At 47.3% G+C, this 21,541-nt stretch overlaps 1 protein-coding gene across 2 annotated transcripts in view; it reads left to right on the top strand.

The window, feature by feature from the left end:
* TTBK2 (tau tubulin kinase 2) overlaps positions 1-21,541 on the top strand; it is a 124,506-nt gene that overhangs the window by 99,276 nt on the left and 3,689 nt on the right. Inside the window, exons 12-14 of one of the 2 annotated variants that reach the window (XM_040333075.1) lie at positions 8,428-8,639; positions 9,892-10,477; positions 12,984-13,232. In XM_040333075.1, coding sequence (XP_040189009.1) covers positions 8,428-8,639; positions 9,892-10,477; positions 12,984-13,232 — 1,047 coding nt within the window. The remainder of the gene's footprint in view (positions 1-8,427; positions 8,640-9,891; positions 10,478-12,983; positions 13,233-21,541) is intronic. The other variant, XM_040333077.1, reaches the window with a different exon arrangement.

The following is a 21,541-nucleotide window of genomic DNA, read 5'->3' as shown; positions in this document are numbered from 1 at the left end:
ACTCTGAACTAAGGGAGAAATCTCTGCCACAGACCCTCCTTAGAATTGTACAAGCGGAGATGATCCTCCTTGATAGATTTTTTTTTTTTTTTTTTTTTTTAATTTTTTATTTCTCATCAAAAGGTCAGTCCTCGCGGACCACCAATACACACAAGTTACAGTAGCAAGAGTACAAATCAAACACAATCACAGAGATACTTGTAGGCCTTTGGTTATACAAATAATGTCGCGGTGGGATATGAAGGCATGACTGGGAGCTCTCGGTACTTGTCTCTAAGAGGATACATCTGTCCCCAGTTGTCCTGGCATTGGGGTTCGTTCGGGCCGACCCTCAGGTCTGTTTTCCATTTTCAGTAGAGAAGATAAAGTAGAAGTTGGAGAGGGGTATAGAAAAGTTTATCAGGGTGAAGACAGAGATAGGGGAAGAGAGGCAGATAGGGGAGGGGTGGGGGGGGGGGGGGGTGGTGGTGTCTGCACGAGCAGGGTCGGTGTAAAGCGCCCCCAAGGGGGCGTAACATGAGTCTAAGTCGTTCATGTACACATAGGGCATCCTAAGGAACAGGTAACGTATCTGTCAGTGGGGTTGGAACTGGGCATTCGGTCTCTCTGAGGCTCTGTCCCTCATCTGAGTACTTGAAAATGTTGTAAAGCTGCCACGTCTCAGAGTATGTCTCGTGGCGTTGTTGGCTAGAGAGTATCAAGTCCTCCATTCGACTGATCTCGTCCACCTTTTGCAGCCAAAGAGCAACAGTCGGGGGGTGAGGTGACTTCCATCGGAGAGGCACGCAGGCCTTGGCCGCGTCCAGGAGGTGGCGAACCACGGACTTCTTGTAGACTCCTGATGGCATGTTGGTTGCGTGCAGGAGGAAGTAGCCCGGGTCATCTGGTACCACGTATCCTGTGAATTTTTGGGCGATCCGTCGTACCTCTCCCCAGAAGCCCCTGATTCGTGGGCAGGTCCAAAGGATGTGCAGTAAGGTGCCCCTATCCCGCTGGCATCTCCAACAGACGCCAGCAGAGTTGGGGAACAGTTTATTTAGGAGGTCCGGGGTCCTGTACCAGCGGGAGAGAATTTTATAATTCGTCTCCTGAGTTTTTGCGCATAGGGAGGATTTGTGTGTGAAGTGAAGTATGGTTTGTCTTTTGGCAGGCGAGAACTGTGTGTTTAGGTCCCTTTCCCATTTTTCCAGGGCTGGCAGCCGATATCCTCCCGATGGTGCTATCAGTATGGCATACAGTAGGGAGAGGGCGTGTGGAAGCACTCCAGTTTCCTCGCACATCTCCTCCAGCTCAGTCATTGGTACTTGTCCCGTCGGGGGGGCAGGGATGCCACTTAAAAAATGAGTCAGCTGATTTGCTCTCAAAAAATCGAGACGGTAGGCGCCGTTGGGGTCTGTCAGTTCTGCTGCCGATCTCCATTTCCCCCCCGCACTGAAATGGGATGCCTGGAACAGGCCATCCCTCATGAGGTTAAGAAACCTCCTATCCCGTAATCCTGGACCGAAGAGCGGGTGACCGATGATAGGTCTGAGAGGAGAGTCCCCAGAGGCCAGGGACCGCCGAGCCATAATGTCCGCACAGACCCTAACTGTGTTTCCTATTAAGGGGTGGCTTCTGGTCGCAGGAGGGAGCGGGGCGGAGCACCAAGGTGCGCGTCGTAAGGAGATGTCGGACTGATCTTGCTCTATTGTCGTCCATAATTTATTATGCCCGTGACGGCACCAATCAATCAGTCTCACCAAATGTACTGAGTGATAGTAAGTCCGAATGTCCGGTAGGGCCAAGCCCCCATGTATTTTAGGGAGGGACAGGACCGATCTGTGTACCCGTGACTTTTTCCCCGCCCAGAGAAATTGAATGAACGCTGAGTGTATTTGTTTAAAATACTCCCCGGGGATGCGAATCGGGAGGGCCTGCAGGAGGTACAGAAACTTGGGGAGGATCGTCATTTTTAGAATGTTAACTCTGCCTACCCACGAGTGCAGCCCGCTAGTCCACTGAGTTAACAGTTTCCGGACCTCCGCCAAAAGGGGTGGAAAGTTCAGTCGGTAGAGGTGCGAGAGTGTGGGAGGGATGAAAGTCCCTAAATATTTAAGCGCCACTGCCGTCCACCTCAAACCGAAACCCGTCCTAAGCCGTGCAAGGTGGTGCTGCGAAATCCCTATGCCCATGGCCTCTGACTTTGATAGATTGATCTTTAGATTGGAGAGTTTGCCATAATTATCGAATTCCCGGAAAAGGGCTGGGAGGGAGGTGTCAGGGTCTGTGAGAGTGAAAAGTAGGTCGTCTGCGTAGGCGGATACTTTATATTGCGCGTTCGTGGTAACGACGCCCTTGATGTCAGGAGTCAGCCGGACATGGCACAAAAATGGCTCTAGTGACAGAGCGAACAAAAGGGGCGAAAGGGGGCAGCCCTGTCTCGTCCCATTAGTTATCGGGAATGAGTCTGACAGTACCCCGTTAGCTCTTACTCGCGCCGTCGGACCGGTGTATATCGCCGCCACCCAGTTTCTCATTGTTTCTCCAATCCCTACATGTTCCAGGGTCGCCATCATAAACCGCCAGTCTACCCGATCGAACGCCTTTTCGGCATCCGTTCCGACCAGCAGACTCGGTGTTTTATTGATAGTCACCATGTGTATCAGGTTGAGTACCTTGATGGTATTGTCCCGGGCTTCTCTCAAGGGGACAAAGCCCACTTGATCTAGGTGTATCAGGCTCGGGAGGTGCCTCTGGAGCCTAGATGCCAGAATTTTGGTAAACAGCTTGAGGTCAGTGTTGAGAAGGGATATGGGGCGGTAGCTGCTACAGCTAGCTGGGTCCTTCCCTTCTTTCAGTATTACAGATATCTGGGCTTGCAGTGTGGTGGTGTGGAGTAATTTCCCTGAGCCCAGATCGTTAAAAAGTCTCACTAGGTGGTGCCCCAAGGTCGGCAGTAACGTCTTGTAGTATGCTATGGTAAGTCCGTCAGGGCCCGGGGCCTTCCCCGGTTTGGCGCTCTTCAGCGCAAGCTGAACTTCTGAAAGTGTAATGGGGATTTCCAGCTCTTCTCGGGCCTCCGTGGGCAGAGAGGGCATTAGTGACGACGAGATATAGTCCCTTATTGTGGTATTTGGAGTAGGGGGTCTGTTCAAATTGTATAGCGAACTATAAAACTGTCCGAATTCCCGCGATATCTGTTGTGGGGTAGACTGTTTCTTTCCCGAGTTGGACAGTACGTGTGGAATGTATGAGGCTAGTCGACGGGTTCGCAGTGTGTTGGCTAGCATTCTGCCACATTTATTGCCCGCTTCGTACATGGCCCGCCGGCAGGTCTGCAGTGCCGCCTTGGCTCTGAAGAGTAAGAGATCTGTGATCTGCGCGCGGAGCACATCCAGTTCCGCGCCGATTTGCCTGCATGGGGTTATTTTATGTGAAGTCTCAAGTGTACTGAGCCGAGTAAGGAGCGAGCCCAACTGTAGCGATCGCTCCCTCTTCAGCCTCGCGCCGTGCTTAATGAGCACCCCTCGGATCACCGCTTTATGCGCCTCCCACACTGTTCCCGTCTCGCTGTCCGGTGTACTATTAGTGGTAAAGTAATGTCCGAGTTCTGTGATGACTTCCGCCATGACCTCCGTATTCTGAAGAAGGCTCTCATTGAGCCTCCACATCGACCTCTGGCCATATTTTGGCTCCGAGAGGGAATACCTCAGGGTGACTGGGGCGTGGTCAGACCACGTGATCGAACCAATAGTGATGTACTGAATCGCGTCTAGTTGACTATGAGGTATGAGGAAGTAATCTATCCTCGAATACACTTGGTGGGGTTTAGAAAAAAAAGTGTAGTCCCTGTCACCAGGGTGGAAAAGACGCCAGGCGTCTACCAGTTGCATGGAGCGCAGAGCGGTGTCAATATTCTTCCACGTGTCTCGAGACAGGGACGTCCGTCCGGTTGATGTGTCTTCAGTCGGGAGCAGGGGTACATTTAGGTCGCCTCCCAAAATCAAGTGGCCTTCTGTAAAACGTCTAAGTTGTATCAAGGACTTCCTCAGGAAAACATCCTGCCGGACATTGGGTGCGTAAAGATTAGCTAGGGTCACTGTCTTATCGCCTATCTTCCCCTTCACAAAGAGGAACCGTCCCTCCCCGTCTGCGAGGACGTCTATTGGTGACCAGGGTACTCTTGCAGAGACCAGGATAGATACTCCCCTGCTCTTGGTTTCCGCGTATTGGGAGTGGTGTGCTGTGGGGAAGAACTTGTTTTTCAGTAGTGGCAGGTTGGATTTTTTAAAGTGCGTTTCCTGGAGCAGCACCACGTCTGCCCCCATGCGTCGCATGTCTTGCATTAACATGCGTCTTTTTTCAGGGGTGTTAAGTCCCTTGACATTAAATGATGTCACCGTCAGAGTCTCCATGCTCGTGCAGCTGGGGGGGGGGTTGGGGGGGGGGAGGCGTGTGTGTGCGCCTAGGTGTCAGGGGACCAGGTGGTCCCACCTAGTGGTGTGGGGTAGAGGGGGGCAGTGGTATAGGGGGGGGCGGGTGGCGGAAGAAGAGGGGGGGGCAGGAGAGCAAGGGTATCAGAGAGAGGGGATAGAGAAAGGTAGAGGTAAAGAGCTTAAAGGGTAGGCCTCAGGTGCGGCCTCCAGGTAGCTTTAACTAAATTAGCCGAAATCAGCTATATGCGCTCTCTGGGGGTAACCCAGGGATCGAGCGCAGCCCTAGTTGGGGGGATGTACTAGACAGGGACAGGGAGCGAGCCCCCAGCCCTTTCCCCCCCGTCTCAGCCATAGCTTGTATAGAGTGAAAACACATAACATGAACCGTTAATATGCAGAGCATTCAGCATTGATTGCGAAACTTAACAGCAGAACGAGCAATTAAAGAAACAAAACATAAGAGCATTGCAAACAAGTACAATAAGTGCAAACAGAGGACCCCTGGATTCAATCAGCCCAGGGGCTGGGGCATTAACAGCAAGAGTCGTATCCCGATCCACCCAACCACCCCCCCCCCCCCCCCCCCCCGCCGTTCAGAGAGCAACGTTCCCCCTGGTATCCCCCACTCCGTGGGGCGCTGCGTCGCCCCGGGGCTCAATAGTTGCAGGGTGTCTAGCCCCAAAGCAATAGCGGTGGTCTCTACCCCTCCCGGCATGGGGCCCATAGAGAGATACCCCCTCCGAGTCGCGGAGCCCCCCCCCGGGCTGGCTCTCGTGTCACATCTCAACATTCCCCCACAAACCGCCACCCCTTCCCCTTCCCTAGCGGCAAGATCTGTGTCCCTTATTCTGGGCAAGGTGACTAAAAAATAAAGCACAATGTACAAACAACAAAAGTCCACCCTGGGGCTCACGTACTCAGGGCTGGCAGACTTACGTCGGCTCTCAATGCGGAAAGGGGACGCAATGTCGAAAGACCCAGCATCTGCGGGGTCCCGGTCGCAGCTGAGCTAACGTTCCAAGGGTATTATGCCCAGCACTGGGGGGGGGTGTGAAGCCCCGGGAGCTATATCGTCCCCCTATTAGGATCTCTTCAGCCGAGGAAGATCAAAAGATGAGGGCAGCTCCCCGGGGCACCCATAGTGAGGAGGAGAGGGGTCAGTACCGGATGTCACCTGAGGCAAAGACCCGCAAGCGGGGCGGCCATAATCGAGGTACGCGGGGGGAGGGGGGTGGGACCCCCAGTCAAGGTCTATCCCGTCCATCATCCGGGTCCGGGTGTCTCTAGGGGTGCGGGTAGCCGGGTGGGCGGCACGGGTTTCTCCGGGGCAGGGAGCGTAGGGCCGGAAAGGTGTGGTGGCACGGGTGGAGGGATCAGATGCTTGGCCTACGGCCTACTCACGTGCCGCTCGTCCACGAGCCGAGTTGCGGCGCCTCCTGCCTCTCTGGGGACGTGGGGCGAAGGGACCTCCGTATGCCGGTGCACCCGATCGGCCGATCGGGCGCGGGAAGAACTGCAGCCAGTCAGGAACTTGGATGGGCTCCGCGCCCATGAAACGGAAGAGGTCTGGGAGGTCCGCAGCGGTCCGGAGGGTGAAGGCGCCGGCATCCTTCCGGAAAGTAACCGACAGTGGATACCCCCAGTGGTATGTATGGTCCGTTTGCCTGGCGAGGTCCAGAAGAGGGCGTAGTAGTGCTCTGCGTCGGAGGGTTGCTCTGGAGAGGTCAGGCATGATCCGGATCTGGGCACCGTCCATCTCTATGTCCCCGAGATCCCAGGCCTTGCGGAGGATTGTTTCCTTCTGGGCATAGCGGTGTAGGCGGCACACAATATCTCGCGGCCTGTCTTGATCCGCCGGTTTAGGCCCAAGCGCTCTATGTGCTCTGTCCAGTGTGACCACCGCCTCCGGATCCTCCAGCACCTCGCGGAATAGGTCGATCACTTTGGCGCCCACATTCTCCGCCGCCGCCGGCTCGGGGACCCCGCGAATCCGCAGGTTACTGCGGCGGCTTCGATCTTCCACATCCTCCAAGTGGAGCTGAAGTGTTATAGCCGCCTCTCGGTGTTGGTCCCGGGCCTGCTCCAACGCTGACACCCGGTTCGCCAGAGAGGACACCGATTCTTCGCCCGAAGCCACTCGGTCCGTAAGTGTGGATACTTCCCCTCTCACCTCCTGAATGTCTCTCCTGTGTGTCTCCTCTAGCTTCAGTATCAGCGTTTCAATGTCCCGTCTAGTCGGTAAGGCCTGTAGCATGGCCTTGATGGCCGGGTCCAGGCCTACCGGCCCCGGAGCCTGTAGGTCCGCCATCTCCTCCCTTGGGGGGTCTTCCGGAGGGTCAGGGGCGAAAGTGAGTCAGTCCTCTGAACCACCAGGGTTCGATATTTGCTCAGTTGGATCCACCTCTGCGCCGCGTGGGGATACTCCCGGATGGTCTCGCGTCGCCAGTAGGCCCGAATCGGGGGAGACTTCCTGGCAGGTCTTGAAATATCTCTGGATATTCCCCGAGATCTTCGCGGAGGGTGTCCCTTTAGATGCTGCTCTGGTCCCGTATTTCCTTACGGGTATCATGCCGGTCTGAGTGTGTTTTTTGGCCGAAAATAGGGGGATCAGGCCGGGAGCTCAGATGGAAAGCGTCCTCACTCAGCCATGTCCAGGCCACGCCCTCCTCCTTGATAGATTTTGCGCCTGGATCTCCTTCAGGTAGTTTGCAGGTTACCGACTGAAAGGTGACCATCCTCTGTGTCCGGTTACCTTGATTCTCAGTGGTTTGTTGAGACCCTATTGGATCGCCAGTCTCTCTTGGCTCTCCTCAGATGGGATCCCCACCGAACAGCTTCCTTGCTTGGGATATTTTCTGTATTGGGGACCTAGTCAATTACTGGGGCCCAGCCACAGCTCAAATGTTCCGGACCAACGTGGTCGCGGAACCAGGAACCCCGCGTGGCACGCGCACCCTGGCCTGGAAGGCCATTTCACTGGGGCGCCGTGATGCAGTTACCCTAAAGGTGGGTGCCACACTCCCAGGAGAAGAAGACCCAGACCAATGGCGTTTGTCTCATAAATACCCTCCCCCAGCATGCACAGCGAGGAGAAACCCTCCTGATAGGTTACTGGGGAAAAGCACCCAAACCTTGACTCCACTGTTGCCACCTATCGTCCTGGGGTGAGAACAGAACCCCAGGAACAATGGAATGAGCCCACAGCACAGCCAAGCTGAGACAGAGACCCAATTTGAACAGATTAACTGGATCAGAGCTAATTGACTCTCTGATCCCCCTCTAAATTTACAAAGCACCGGTACTTGGAAGTAACCAGGCGCTACATATGCATAATTCCCCAGGCACATGGCCAAATAGGGGGCCATACCGTGTGCAGAGTCTGCATAATTACTTTCTTGGGACTTGCTGCTGACGTGTAAACCTGGCTATCGAGATGAAGTAGAAGATGCCGCTGTACACTGTTATGCATTAAGGTGGCATAAAGCATGGGCGTTTGCTCCGAACACACCCTATCCATGTTCAGAGTATACGTCTAGGTGGGGTGGGTACAGGATGACCTGGGGTGAGAGGAAGTTGGTTGAATGATGCTGGCCATCAGGCTAAGGACAACTAACAGCAAAAAATAACGAAAAAACTGTGAAAGATCTCGAAGCTGAAGCTGACTACTGCTGAAAAAGTCTCTCCTTTTTTTTTTTTTTTTTATCTTGAGCTTTAACTTTAACCTAAAGCCTTGTTCACACCCTGTGTGCGTTCGAGGACCCACAATTGTATGCACCCGCATGTCATATAGAGACACAGTGGCTGTGTGGGATGCTGGCATGAGGATGCACGCAGCACCTGTGCATCCCTGTGCCAGTAAAAGATGGCCCTGCACAGGGGATGAAGCTAATCGCCCCGTGTGAACAGGGCCTAAAGCTAAACAATTATGAATGCACTTTTCCCCTAATGGGTACAGTAGGAGGGTTTTATAACAATATAACTTTTTTAATACAAGTGTATTTTTATTTTTTAGGCTGCTACGGAGGAGGAACATAGTAATGGCCAGGCAAATGGTTTACATAATGCTCCAAGTCTCGGCTCTCCTGTGCGTGTACGATCTGAAACCACACCGCTCGATCGAGATGTCCCCCTTCTGCGCAAACTGCGCAACATTCATAGCTTTGAACTGGAGAAGAGAATGACTTTGGAATCGAAACCTGATGCTGACAAGTTCTTGGAGAACTGGTAGGAAAACTTCTCTAGTTTAGCTTTTACTCACAGTATGGGGGTGGGCAAAGTCATTTAAACTTAATGTAAATGAAATTCAAAGACTTTCATGCTACCTTTTACAATTTCGTCTACCTAAAAAGGCAGCTTACACCAATTGAATGAGTCACCAATATGTTCTTAATAAATGTAAATGGTAATGATGGGGGGGGGGGCGCGGCTTCCCTGCATATTACAAAATAAAAATACTGTATTTATTGGCGTATAACACTCACTTTTTTACCCTGAAAATAGAGGGTAAACTGTGCCTGCGTGTTATACGCAGGGGTCTGTGGAAAGTATTTTTCCTGAAACTTCCCGCTTAAAGTTAGGGTGCGTGTTATACGCCTGTGCGTGTTATATGCCGATAAATACGGTAAGTGTTTTAAAATTTTATGTAGAGCTGGATAGTACAATCTAGAAGCCAATGTGCAGTTTTACTTGGGAAATGGAGAGAATTGTAACATAGGTAGAACCCCTGTTGGGGTTTGTAGGTTCTATTTAATGCTAATTAACATTTTATGATGATTTCTTGCACCATATGTGCTGAAATTGTGTGCATTTTGTATTTGGTTCAGTTTGATTCATATGTAAACCTTTATTTATAACCATGTTTTTTTCAGTAGTTGGGGAAAGAGCCCACAGTCGACCTTCCAGCAAAAAATATTCACTGATCTATGCTTTTCTCATGGGCTGCATGCTGCAGGAGTCCACGCTGGGTGAGCTCCACTCTTGGTTGCTGTTGTCCCATGACAGGGACTACATCTGCATCCATCAGGGTAATGTTTGGGCTTGGTGAATGGGTGTTCAGCCCTAGCACTGTCCATGGAGGAAGACACATGTTCCCTCATTCTCTGAAGCCCTGCTCCAGTAGAGCAACAGAGCAAGTGCTCTGAGTGGTAAGAAAGCATGGATTGGTGAGTATGCCTTGCTGCAGGGTAGGCTATCAGGAGACGTGCCAAGCAAGCTTCTTGGGTCTCCAGATTTATTGTTCAATCTTTAAATGTAATATACCTGGATTTTCAACTTTTAGCTTAGTTGCCTCCTGAAATTGATAGAGGTTGTCCTTTAACAAATTCCACCATAGTAGCTTTGTTAGCTGTGCATTACTGTGTTGTGGCTGATTGCCACAGCTGACTGGCTTAGATGCTCAAGGGTAAGAAATATTTTTGTTGTGAAGACAACTCGGCTGTTTCCCTTTTTTAAATGTATTTTTGTTCTTTTGTTAAAGTGCTGAAAAAGTTCTGAAGGAAGCACATTCAAAAGAGGGACCTGATGGCTCTTCTCCTTCACCTTCTCAACCGCGAAAGACACTTGTTGCTCCTGCTTCTACGCATGCAGACCACGTCTGGCTTTATGATGATGAGTATGTGCCAGAGGTTTCAAAGCCTGGATCGGCGAGTTCCCCGGAACACTTGGATGGAGTGGTTAGCAATGGGTTTGTAGCTGTTAATCTGAGCTCCTGCCGGCAGGAGGTTGACTCCAAAGAGTGGGTCATTGTGGACAAAGATCGTGATTTGAAGGATTATGGCTCAAATGGAAATCGCGGCCAGAGAGTGACAGGAAGCCCATCAGAAGAAGAACCAGAGGTGCTTCAGGTGCTGGAAGAATCTCCACAAGATGGTCCTCCAAAACCAAGCTCTTGGACAGACAGTAAGGGTCATAATAAACCTGATTCAAGGGTTGGGCTTGAAATCATGGTTTCTTCAGGAGTGTGTATGGACAGACTGGATGTCATGTCAGGTGCTGCTGGCCAACTGCTTCCAGCGACACCTACAAGTGCTATGGAGGCTCAGGCAGAAGGTGCAATCACTCCGGTAAGATACCATTTAATTAAATATAAACCTTTTTTTTCCCCATTTTTTTTTTTGTTTAGCATTCAGGCTTTGTGTCTTTAGTAATGTCCTAGGAATGTTTGTTATATTGCTGTAGAGCAGAGATATGCAATTGGCAGACCTCCAGCTGTTGCAGAACTACAAGTCACATGAGACATAGCAAGACTCTGACAGCCACAAGCATGACACCCAGAGGCAGAGGCATGATGGGACTTGACGTTTTGCAGCAGCTGGAGGTCCGCTAATTGCGTATCCCTGCTGTAGAGGGACCCTAAAGTCAGTCACATATTTTATTTATAATATGATCAGATTTTTTTTTTAATATACATCAAGTTGATTTTTATTGCTGTATACAGACAAGGCAGACTGCGTCAAGTAACGGTATTGGATTCTAAAAAAAATGGACCACCTATTTGTGAAATTTCTAGAAGTACAGTTATTTTTTTACATGACTTTTAGGATGGTGATTTATTTAATTTCACCCCAGAAGGCATTGTAAAATTGTAAATAGAAACTGAATCCAATTGAAGGAGTTTAGTAGCTTCTGTTTTAATATTTATTGCCCTAAACTTTAGTTTGTTTTTTTATAGAGTGGGTTAGAATTAAGATTCATGCCAGTTTTTTTGTAGTTGGATGCTTCATTGGAGATATTCCTTCACTTCCGGTCTGGTAAAAGGTAGGGTTGCACCGATACTAATGCTAGTATCGGTGCCAATACCAAGCATTTGCACGAGTATCGATACTCGCGCTTGATTCGATACCTGTTGCATCGGACCAGGCATCCTTAGTGTAGCAAGGGGGCCGCCGGGCAGCCTCACAGGTGACCGGTACAGTGGTGGGTGGAGTTACAAGCACAGATCCCCCCCCCCCCCCCAATAGCCTTTCAATAAAGCAGCTGACAGACGCTTTTCCCCCTCTCCCTCCTGCAGCTGTGAGCTTTTTTATTGAAAGGTTATAGGGGGGATCGGTGCTTGTAACCTCCCCCCCCACTGCCGCACTGATTACCCGCGACTGTCCCCCTGTAGCCCCACTGCCGCACTGATTACCCGTGACTGTCCCCCTGTAGCCCCACTGCCGCACTGATTACCCGCGACTGTCCCCCTGTAGCCTCCTCTGGCTTCAGGTGTCGTCCTCCCTCCCTCTGTGTCCTCCTCCAGGTCACCCTCTGTACTCTGTGGGTCCTCCTCTGGACCTTGTGCTCCGCGGGTCCCCCTCTGTGCTCCACGAGTCCTCCTCCAGCCCCCCTCCCTCCCAGATCTGTCAGGATGGAGAGCAGAGGAAGGAGCCAGTACATATGTCATCTACCAACTCCTTCCTTTGTTAGCATCGTAAACTTTGTCTGTTTAGACCCCTGCTATCTCACCAAAGCCCCCCCCCCCCCCAAACAGGGTTGATAAAAAAAAACAGACACCATCCACTCCCCCCTCCCACCAAAAAATAAAGCATTGTAAAATAAAAATATACATTGTAAAAAATGTAATTGTAAAAAACTACTAACACAGTCCACGCTTTATCAGTGCTGCATATTATTGCCACTGTAACATGACATTAAAAAAAGTATTGGTTATCTGTGAGTGCTTGAAAAAAGTCGGTACTTGTACTCCGGTCTAAAAAAAAAAGTGTTATCGGTGCAACCCTGGAAAAAAGGTTGTCCTAGGACAGGAGGTGAGGGGGAAAAAACAAATACACATAAGTAAGAAATCTTTTAAAGGGGTTGTAAAGGTTAGTTTTTTATTTTCAAAATAGGTTCCTTTAAGCTAGTGCATTGTTGGTTCACTTACCTTTTTCCTTCGATTTCCCTTCTAAATGTTTTTTTTTTCTTTGTCTGAATTTCTCACTTCCTGTTTCGCCTCAGTAAGCTTGCCCCCATCATCCGAGCTGTTCTGGCGGGGGGTTAGTCAGCCAGAACAGCTTACTGAGGAGGAACAGGAAGTGAGAAATTCAGACAAAGAAAAAAAAAAATTAGAAGGGAAATCGAAGGAAAGGGTAAGTGAACCAACAATGCACTAGCATAAAGGAACCTATTTAGAAAATAAAAAAACGAACCTTTACAACCCCTTGAGTTTGTTTTCCTGGTACAGATTTCCCCTTGTGTACCATCTGGTAAAAGGTTGTCCCCAGAACAAAAGGTGAGGGGGGTTCTCTGTAATGGAGCCCCAGGTAGCAATAAAGCCTGACGAGATCTAACCTTTCCCCATTCTTCCAATAAACGTGTAAAGCAAATAGAATGAATAGGTGATAATTGGTCAAGTTTCATAATTGTGAGTGATTGCAGAGGATTTCTTTGTGTCCTGATGATCACAGGCATAACATTTTGTTTTTGCTCATGCTTAAAAATTCTTGGATTTCATGCATTTATCTTAAGGGAGCGTCTATGAGGAAATGCAGACAAAGCCCTACATCCATGACTTGAGCTACAGGTCATTGCTTTTGCAAGCATTATTTATTTGTTTTGTTTTTTTCCTCCCCCCTCATGACATATTCACAGCTTGGTGCTTTCCACATCCCGTTTTCCTCTACCTCAAGACCTCCTAGCAGTCCCATACGCTTCACAAGCCCTATACCATCCCAGTTGGGTCGCACAGAATCTCCACCCAAGAGAGAGGTTGGCATCCCCAAGAGTCAGTCAGCCGAGAGCTACTCCTCCTCCTCCCGTTCTGCCGGCCGCAGGAAGCTTCCCGTCACTCCCCATAGTGGCACAAAGTTCCCCTCTGTAATTCGAATATCAAAATCCCAGGTGAATTACTTATGTCCATAAGTCATTCGTCTTGTGTCTCTCCATGTTGGTGGTTTGTGTCCTCACTATTTACAGTAAAACATGTTTGTCCCCAAATTATATCCTAAAGCTCCACATGGAGGAGAGAAAATATTTTTTATTTGAAACCAATACGTTCTATTGTCCCATTTTGCAAATTTTCTAAACTTGAAATAGATTTTACTGTGTTGTAGCGCCACATACCACAGCAAACTACCTAGGCTGTAAGCCAAGTGGCCTAAGAGTACTGGTGATATGGGTCATATGCTTTTTAACATAGTGTCCTACCAACCATCAACACTGTTAAATGTGAGGACCAATCACAGTCTAGTTATTGTAAAATAAGGGAAGCACAGAATTGTGATTGGTCGATTGGTTAGCAGCCCTACACCTGATGGCTCTACTGCTTTAGCCACAGGCCACCTACAAGTCTAGAATTTGTCAGAATTACTCTTATAATTCAAATTCCAGAAATTATCTAGGTTTTCAGATCCATGGCCATTGCTTCAGATGGAAATCTTGGGCCAGATTCACAAAGAGATACGACGGTGTATCTCCTGATACACCGTCGTATCTCTGACTTACACTGGTCCTATCTATGCGCCTGATTCATAGAATCAGTTACGCATAGATATGGCTAAGATCTGACAGGTGTAACTGTGTTACACCGTCGGTTCTTATTTTCAATTTGAAAATGGCGCGGGGGGCGTTCCCGCTGATTTACGTTGAATAATATGTAAATCAGCGAGATACGCAAATTCACGAACGTACGCGGACCCGACGCAGTGTTACGACGTTTCCGTAGCGGCTTTCCCGGCGTATACTTACCCCTGCTTATATGAGGAGCAGCCAATGTTAAGTATAGCTGTCGTTCCCGCGTCGAATTTAATTTTTTTTACGTCGTTTGCGTAAGTCGTTCTCGAATACGGATGGACGTAGTTTACGTAAGCGTCGAAACCACTGACGTCCTAGCGACATCAGTGGGTGCAATGCACGCCGGGAAATTCCGCGGACGGCGCATGCTCATTTAAATCGGTGCGGGACCGTGCCTGATTTAAATAGTACACTCCCCCTAGCTGCGGAATTTGAATTCCGATGGGGGATTTACGATCCGCCGCCGCAAGTTTGGAGGTAAGTGGTTTGTGAATTACCCACTTGCCTCGCAAACTTGCGGGAGCGGATCTTAAATCGGGTAGATCGAGCGGATCTAAAGATCCGCTGATCTACGTGAATCTGGCCCCTTGAATTTTGGGAAAGATGGACTTAAAAAAAAAAAAAAAGTCAAATTCACTAAACCAGACGGTAGCAGACTCTGCTTAGTAGATTAGAGGCCTTTATGTTCATGTCAAAATAGTAAAAAAAAAAACAGACTGCAATGCAGATTAACCATGCATATGCAATTTTGTAGTAGACTGCCCTGATCCATAAGTAAATCAGTTGTAGTGTCCCAGCATTTGCATGAATGTAGACTGCTCCTATGATGATCTGCTTGCAAAGCAAAAAGTCTTCTATCACAATGATTGCTTAGTTGGGTTGTTGGATAACATGAACACGCAGTGGTGTAAACCGAAGGTGATCTAGGATTTATTCAGATGGAGAAAACTCCAGGGCTTTTACACTGGAGCGGTGCGCTAGCGGGATGGAAAAAATGTCCTGCTAGCAGCATCTTTGGAGCGGTGTGTATACCACTCCTCCACCGCTCCTGCCCATTGAAATCAATGGGGCACCGCAGGTATACCGCTGGCAAAGCGCCTCTGCAGAGGTGATTTTAACCCTTTTCTAGGCCGCAAGCAGGGGGTAAAATGCACGAATAGCGTGGTGAAATTGACTTTAAAGCGGCGCTTTACTGCCAACACCGCCCCCGCGTGAAAGGGGCCTTAGGGCAGAAAGTTTTTTTTTTCTTTCCTGTTAGGAAAGACCCATTCACTACCAAAAAACAGCTTTATAACAGGCACAGAATCTCGCTACTTGAGTTGCATGAGAAAATCTTCCCTTTGTACACCTTCAAAGCTTTCATGTTATGTGTTGAGTGCTGCAAATTGCATGCTTCACCCCCTATAGCTTGCTGTTCCATCTGGTGCTTATTGCAGTAGTTAAGGGTTTTTGAGAAATGATTTTGGTTCCTATTCATTGTGGTTTAGGGTTGTGAATATAATACAATGTTGCCGTGTTTGTTTTTTACTGCTAAAAATGGTGTGGTGTGATTAAAGCTTCTTTCACGGGCAATGTGTTTATGAAATATGTGTAGTCTTGAAAAGTACAACACCTAATTTATGCTCCATTTACATCTGTGTGAATTGGATGCATTTTGAACCGTATCCGATTATCATGACGTGAAATAACATTGATTTCCACCAAAGCTGTTCACATATGTGGCGCATCCGCAATGCAAATTTATAAAGCGTCCTATGCGTTTTCTGAGCACTACGGTGCGGTTCAGGTGCGAATTCCAGGTTTGAGTGCTATGGAAATGCGTTTGAATCGCACATGTGTTCTGTTGAGGTTTCAGTTCAGATTGCTCTCCTACTACAGGAGTTGACACCCCTTATCTACTATGTATTGTCAAACACGGACTTCACAGCTGTTAAAAAAAAAAAAACAGGTCCTGAGACTGGCAAATGTGCATCAAAAACGTACTTGAACCGCTGAACAAATGCTTTTTTTGTTCGCAGTGAAAATGGACATACAATTCGCAAAAGACGTGTGGTTAACGCATGTCTTTTGCGAATTGTATGTCTTGATAATGCTATACCTAGAACTGAGAGTTTCAGATACTTACAGATCAGACCAAGAAATTAAGGGTCTCAAATTTTTATAAAAAAGGAACAGGAAGTCGACAAAAAATCCAGAAAAAACAACACATGACACAAATATATATATATATATAAATTGAGTTGCAATTTGGTAAATAAGTATTTGATCCCCATGCAAAACATGACTTAGTACTTGGTGGAGAAACCCTTGTTAGCAAGCACAGAGGTCAGATGTTTCTTGTAGCTGGTGACCAGGTTTGCACACATCTCAGGAGGGATTTTGGTCCACTCTTCTTTACAGATCTTCTCTAAATCCTTAAAGCGGTGGTTCACCCTTAGAGGGCACTTTTTCCCCTTAGATTCCTGCTCGTTTTTACTAGGGGAATCGGCTATTTGTTTTAAAATATGAGCATTACTTACCCGTTTACGAGATGCATCCTCTTCGTCGCTTCCGGGTATGGGCTGCGGGAATGGGCGTTCCTTCTTGATTGGCAGTCTTCTGAGAGGCTTCCGACGGTCGCATCCATCGCGTCACGATTTTCCGAAAGAAGCCGAACGTCGGTGCGCAGGCGCAGTATAGAGCCGCACCGACGTTCGGCTTCTTTCGGCTACGAGTGACGCGATGGATGCGACCGTCGGAAGACTGTCAATCAAGAAGGAACGCCCGCTCCCGAAGACCCATACCCGGAAGCGACGGAAGAAGATGCATCTCGAAAACGGGTAAGTACGGATCATATTTTAATACAAATAGCCGATTCCCCTAGACCGAACGAGCAGGAAGCTAAGGGGAGAAAAAAAAAAAAAAAGAAATGGTTGAACTCCCGCTTTAAGGTATTTTGGATGTCGCCTGGCAAAGTTTTAGCTCCCTCTATACATTTTCTATAGGATTAAAGTCTAAAGACTGGCTATGCCACTCATGACCTTAATGTGCTGCTTCTTGAGCCACTCCTTTGTTGCCTTGGCGGAATGTTTTAGGTCATTGTCATGCTCAAAGACCCATTATCATCCAAGATTTTACAATGCGGCAAAATCTGTCTGTACCTTTTTAGCAGAGAAACAATCCCAAAGCATAATGTTTCTACCTCCTTGCTTGACTGTAGAGATGGTGTTCTTTGGGTCATAGTCAGCATTTTTCTTCCTCCAAACATGGTGAGTCCCCCTCCTCCAAGAAGGCACATGTATAATCATGCCAATGAACATCTAAATCAGGCATGTCCCAAGTTGGCCCACGGGCCAATCTTGGCCCGCGTTCCGGTTTCGGACAGCCCGCCTTGAAATTTTGACATGTGTATCTTTTGTGGCCCCCAACGAATCCCTGAGCATTGGGGGCCACAAAAGATATACATGCTGGCTTGGAGGGGAGTGGGCGGGACGGGGGCCGTACATGCAGGAGAATTTCCTGTTTACACAGTCTTTGTAAAAGGAAGTCCCGTCTCCTGTGCTGCCATTGGATGACCGTTCTGCCCATCATAGGAGGCAGGACTTTCTATTTAAGAGGCTGCCGAAAAAACAATAGTTTCTACTGTATGTCTGTTGGTGCTTGTCCCGCCCCTCTCTTTCTCCTCCGAGGCTGCATTCATGTCAATGGGGGTGCTGCATTAATGGCAATGGTGAGGCTGCAAATGGGCACTGATTAGGCTGCCTTGATTGGCACTGACCCTTATTTTGCTTCACAGTTCTTTATTTAAAATGTAAGATTTTTTTCCTGAAACTTCCCTCTTAAAGTTAAAGTGCATGTTATAAGCCAATAAATACAGTATATCCAAGTAACACGCCCAAGCTCATCTCTTCACCGCACACGGCCACAAAGGTAATAGAATTCTTGTTAGGCAGTGTATTGGTGCTCGGACTGTCAGGCAAAATGATCGGCCCTCGCGCATGTTCACTTCATCAAATTGGTCCGTCTTTGAAAAAAGTTTGGCCACCCCTGATAAATGATTGAGAAGAATTAGGAGAAAGTGCTGTGGCATTAACTTGACTTGCCATGTTTGGAGGGAAAAAAATGCTGTAGTAAAAGTCTTAAAGCAGTGTCCTAGCCATACCATTAAAAAGTAAGTGGGCCTTATGGGTCCTATTATAACCTGCCTTCACTTAAGGAAAGCAAAATGTTTACTTTTATTTAAGCCTGAAAATACCCCCCTCGGCTTATACTCGAGTCAGTGTACCAGAAATTGACAGGCTGCGGGCGTCCGTTGTTTAAAAGTCACGGTATCCTCCTGGTCCCTTCCATGATAGGCGTTTCTCAGCAGACACAGTTCCACCTATCACGAACGTTCTCTCATCCTCAGACTCAGTTTCTCAGCAGACACTGTGTTCAGTGTTCTGCCAATCATGGACGTCTTTTCATCCTCGGACAAGAGGACGTCTGTGATTTGGTGGAACACTGAACACCGTGTCTGCTGGTAAACTGAGTCTGAGTATGAGAGAACGTCCATGATAGGCGGAAGTGTGTCTGCTGAGAAACGCCTATCACGGAAGAGACCAGGAGGAGACCGCGATTTTTAAACAATGAATGGACTCAGCCTGTCAGCCTTTCAGGTACGCTGACTCGGGCACAGTGAGGTTTGGCACAGTGAGGTTGCAATGGGCACAGTGAGGTTGGGCACAGTGAGGTTGCAATGGGCACAGTGAGGTGTGAAAATTGGCATTTTTGACCCTCTTTTCCGCTTACAGTGACTGCTGCATTCTCACCCTAGGCTTATACTCGAGTCAATAAATTGTCCCAGTTTTTTGTGGTTTTCGGGTCAGCTTATGCTCGAGTATATACGGTAACCAATGTGAATAAAAATAATGACCACTAAAACAAAATCAGTGTCAAAAATACTAAGCAGCGCATAAATAGTGAGTGTGTGTGTGAACACCTCTCAAGTAAATAAATCAAAAATAGCTTAAAAAATTAATGTGAATACTGTAGATAGATAGATAAATAAATAAATCAGAGATGGATTCAAAAATTATTGAGAATACTATCAAGGATAAATAAAGTGTAGAACCCGTGAAAGTAGTGACACAAGTGATAAACATAAAGTTCATAAATGATGTATGTTCCTTGAATATGTGACGAAACATGTCGGGCGTGGTTACACAGTGAGCATCTGAACCGACGTGCAACGTTTAGACATGTGACGCACTAAGTTGAACCAGTGACTCCACACAGGGCGTTTGAGTGGTGAGAACACATCCAGCTGATCTTGGGTCCGCCGTGACCATTGTTTCACCGGTTGAGGAAATTGGGGATGCTTTTTGCTGTGATTTGCTGCTTGTTTTAAAGATTTTTTTTGTGAGTGCAATGTTTGAAGATTTGTGCATGGTGTTTTAATAAAACTGACCATTCGGTATTACACTATTGTGCACCTTCGTTTTTCATTATCTATATGTGAAGCAATCCGGATATCACTGTTTGGAACACATTTTCTGTTAAACCTACCTGAGAGGTTTTGTTTATGCTTTTATGCCGAAGCACGTGAGTGTTAGGCATTTTGTTCTGGTGAGTGTTTGATTTGATGGGTGAAGGATTCACTGAACACTTTTGGTGTGGTGGAAGACTTGAAGATTCAAGGAACATACATCATTTATGAACTTTGTTTATCACTTGTGTCTCTATTTTCATGGGTTCTACACTTTATTTATCCTTGATAGTATTCTCATACATTTTTTAAGCTATCTCTGATTTATTTATCTATAGTAACTTTTTACATAATTTTTTTTAAGCTATTTTTTTTTTATTTATTTACTTGAGACGTGTTCACACACACTCACTATTTATGCGCTGCTTAGTATTTTTGACACTGATTTTGTTTCAGTGGTCATTATATTTATTCCCATTATTCACTATATTTAAAGTGGCAGCTATTGGTCCTAGTTTACTTCCAACCAGCGCAGCGGTGGGAAATCAAGAGGGCAGGTTTATCTTAATCACCATCTATTCACAATATACGGTAACCAGAATAATGTATTCTGGCCATTTAAATGAATTAACACTTGATGCTAAATATGCCTAGCATTAACATGCCTTCATGTGCATTTACATGTGTCAAGCTTTTTTTCTGCCAAAACCAAGCTGCCCCTGGATGCACTGTCAGTGGATTTTTTTTCCTGCTTTTAAACGCCCCTGCCTCTAAACTCCTCTAAAAAGCCTATGTGTGCATGGACACACAGGCTAACACGCAGGGGTGTTTTGAGACCGAAAAAAAACAAACAGATGCCCCTAAAAAAATGTCCAGTGTGCATAAGGCCTGAAAGACGCTGTCATCTGAGTAATAAAGAACAAAAAAGCAAACATTTTCCATTGACACAAGCCCAAGTCTGTCTACACAAGCCCTTAAACAGACACTGTCATCAACAGCATGTGTCATTTCAATGTGTTTTTGATGCTTACATCTTTGTTGTCGCTCCCTGTTATTTTTCTGATGACAATGTCTTTATGAGTGTTGTTGCTTCTCAAATTCAGAATTCATTGACAGAGGTGCACTTGACCTGTAGTTGATTTGTTCCTGACTTGCTTCAAGCTGTTTTTGTATGCCTATGGTCTTTTATGGGGAGAGATGCCTTCGGATGCAAACAAAAGCCGTACTCTCTACAGAGACCCTAAAACTGACCCACATTCAGATGTTTGCATTAAAGCTGTATTGCCAACATTCCTGCACATGTTTGCAACATGTGTAAAGGTCTAGGCGCTTGATCACATGACCCCTCCTTTTAGCAGATGTCACATGACCAAGTGCCTAGCTCTTTACACAGGCGGTCAGCACTGAATGGAACCTTTCTTTCTTCTTCAAACAAATCTAGAACTCCTGACACACGCTCTAACCTTTTCCCCATTCTATTCAAAACTAGGGAAAATGTTTTGCTTTAATGTTAGTAAAGCAGCCTTGCATGCAAAGTAAAGCAAAATTGTGCATACTTATGTGTGGTGTTTAGAAGGAAGTGGCAAAAATGTATTTTATTTAAAGTGGGAGTCCATGCAAAATCTAAAATCCCTACATCTATAAACACCAGGGATCTAACACTAACCTCTCTATCCCTGTAAAGAAAAGATGAGTATACATACCTTTTTACATACATACATGAGTATACACACCTTTTGACCCGCTCCTGATCTCCAGTGCTGGAAGCTCTGCAGAGGACACGGAGGACAACGGCTGTGAAATGAATGGGAAGTCACCCATAATTACTATGGGGCTTCCGTTGTCCTCCGTCTCCTCTGCACCCGCCTACACAGAGAAGCTGCGGCTGACAGCTCAGCGTGGGAGCGGGTCAGATCTGCTTCCAAAAAGGTATGTACCGGTATATATTTTTTTTCTTTACAGGGATAGAGAGGTTAGTGTTAGGTCCCTGGTGTCTATAGATGCAAGGATTTTAGATTTTGCATGGCCTTTCACTTTAAATCCTTTTACAGCATCTGGGAGAGTGGGGGCTAGCTGTAGTTTTCTATTAGGATATTAAAGTTGGTTTAAAAATGCCTGAAGACTTTTTTCCACCCCTTTTGGATGGCTTTAGCGATGTGCCTCATTCACACAGACTGTTGAATCCATTCCC

The sequence above is a fragment of the Rana temporaria genome, chromosome 13 (assembly GCF_905171775.1).
Source record: "Rana temporaria chromosome 13, aRanTem1.1, whole genome shotgun sequence".
In the NCBI taxonomy this organism is placed as follows: Eukaryota; Metazoa; Chordata; class Amphibia; order Anura; family Ranidae; genus Rana; species Rana temporaria.
Note: the sequence above shows the minus strand (reverse complement) of the source record. Positions and strands in the feature narration are given on the sequence as shown.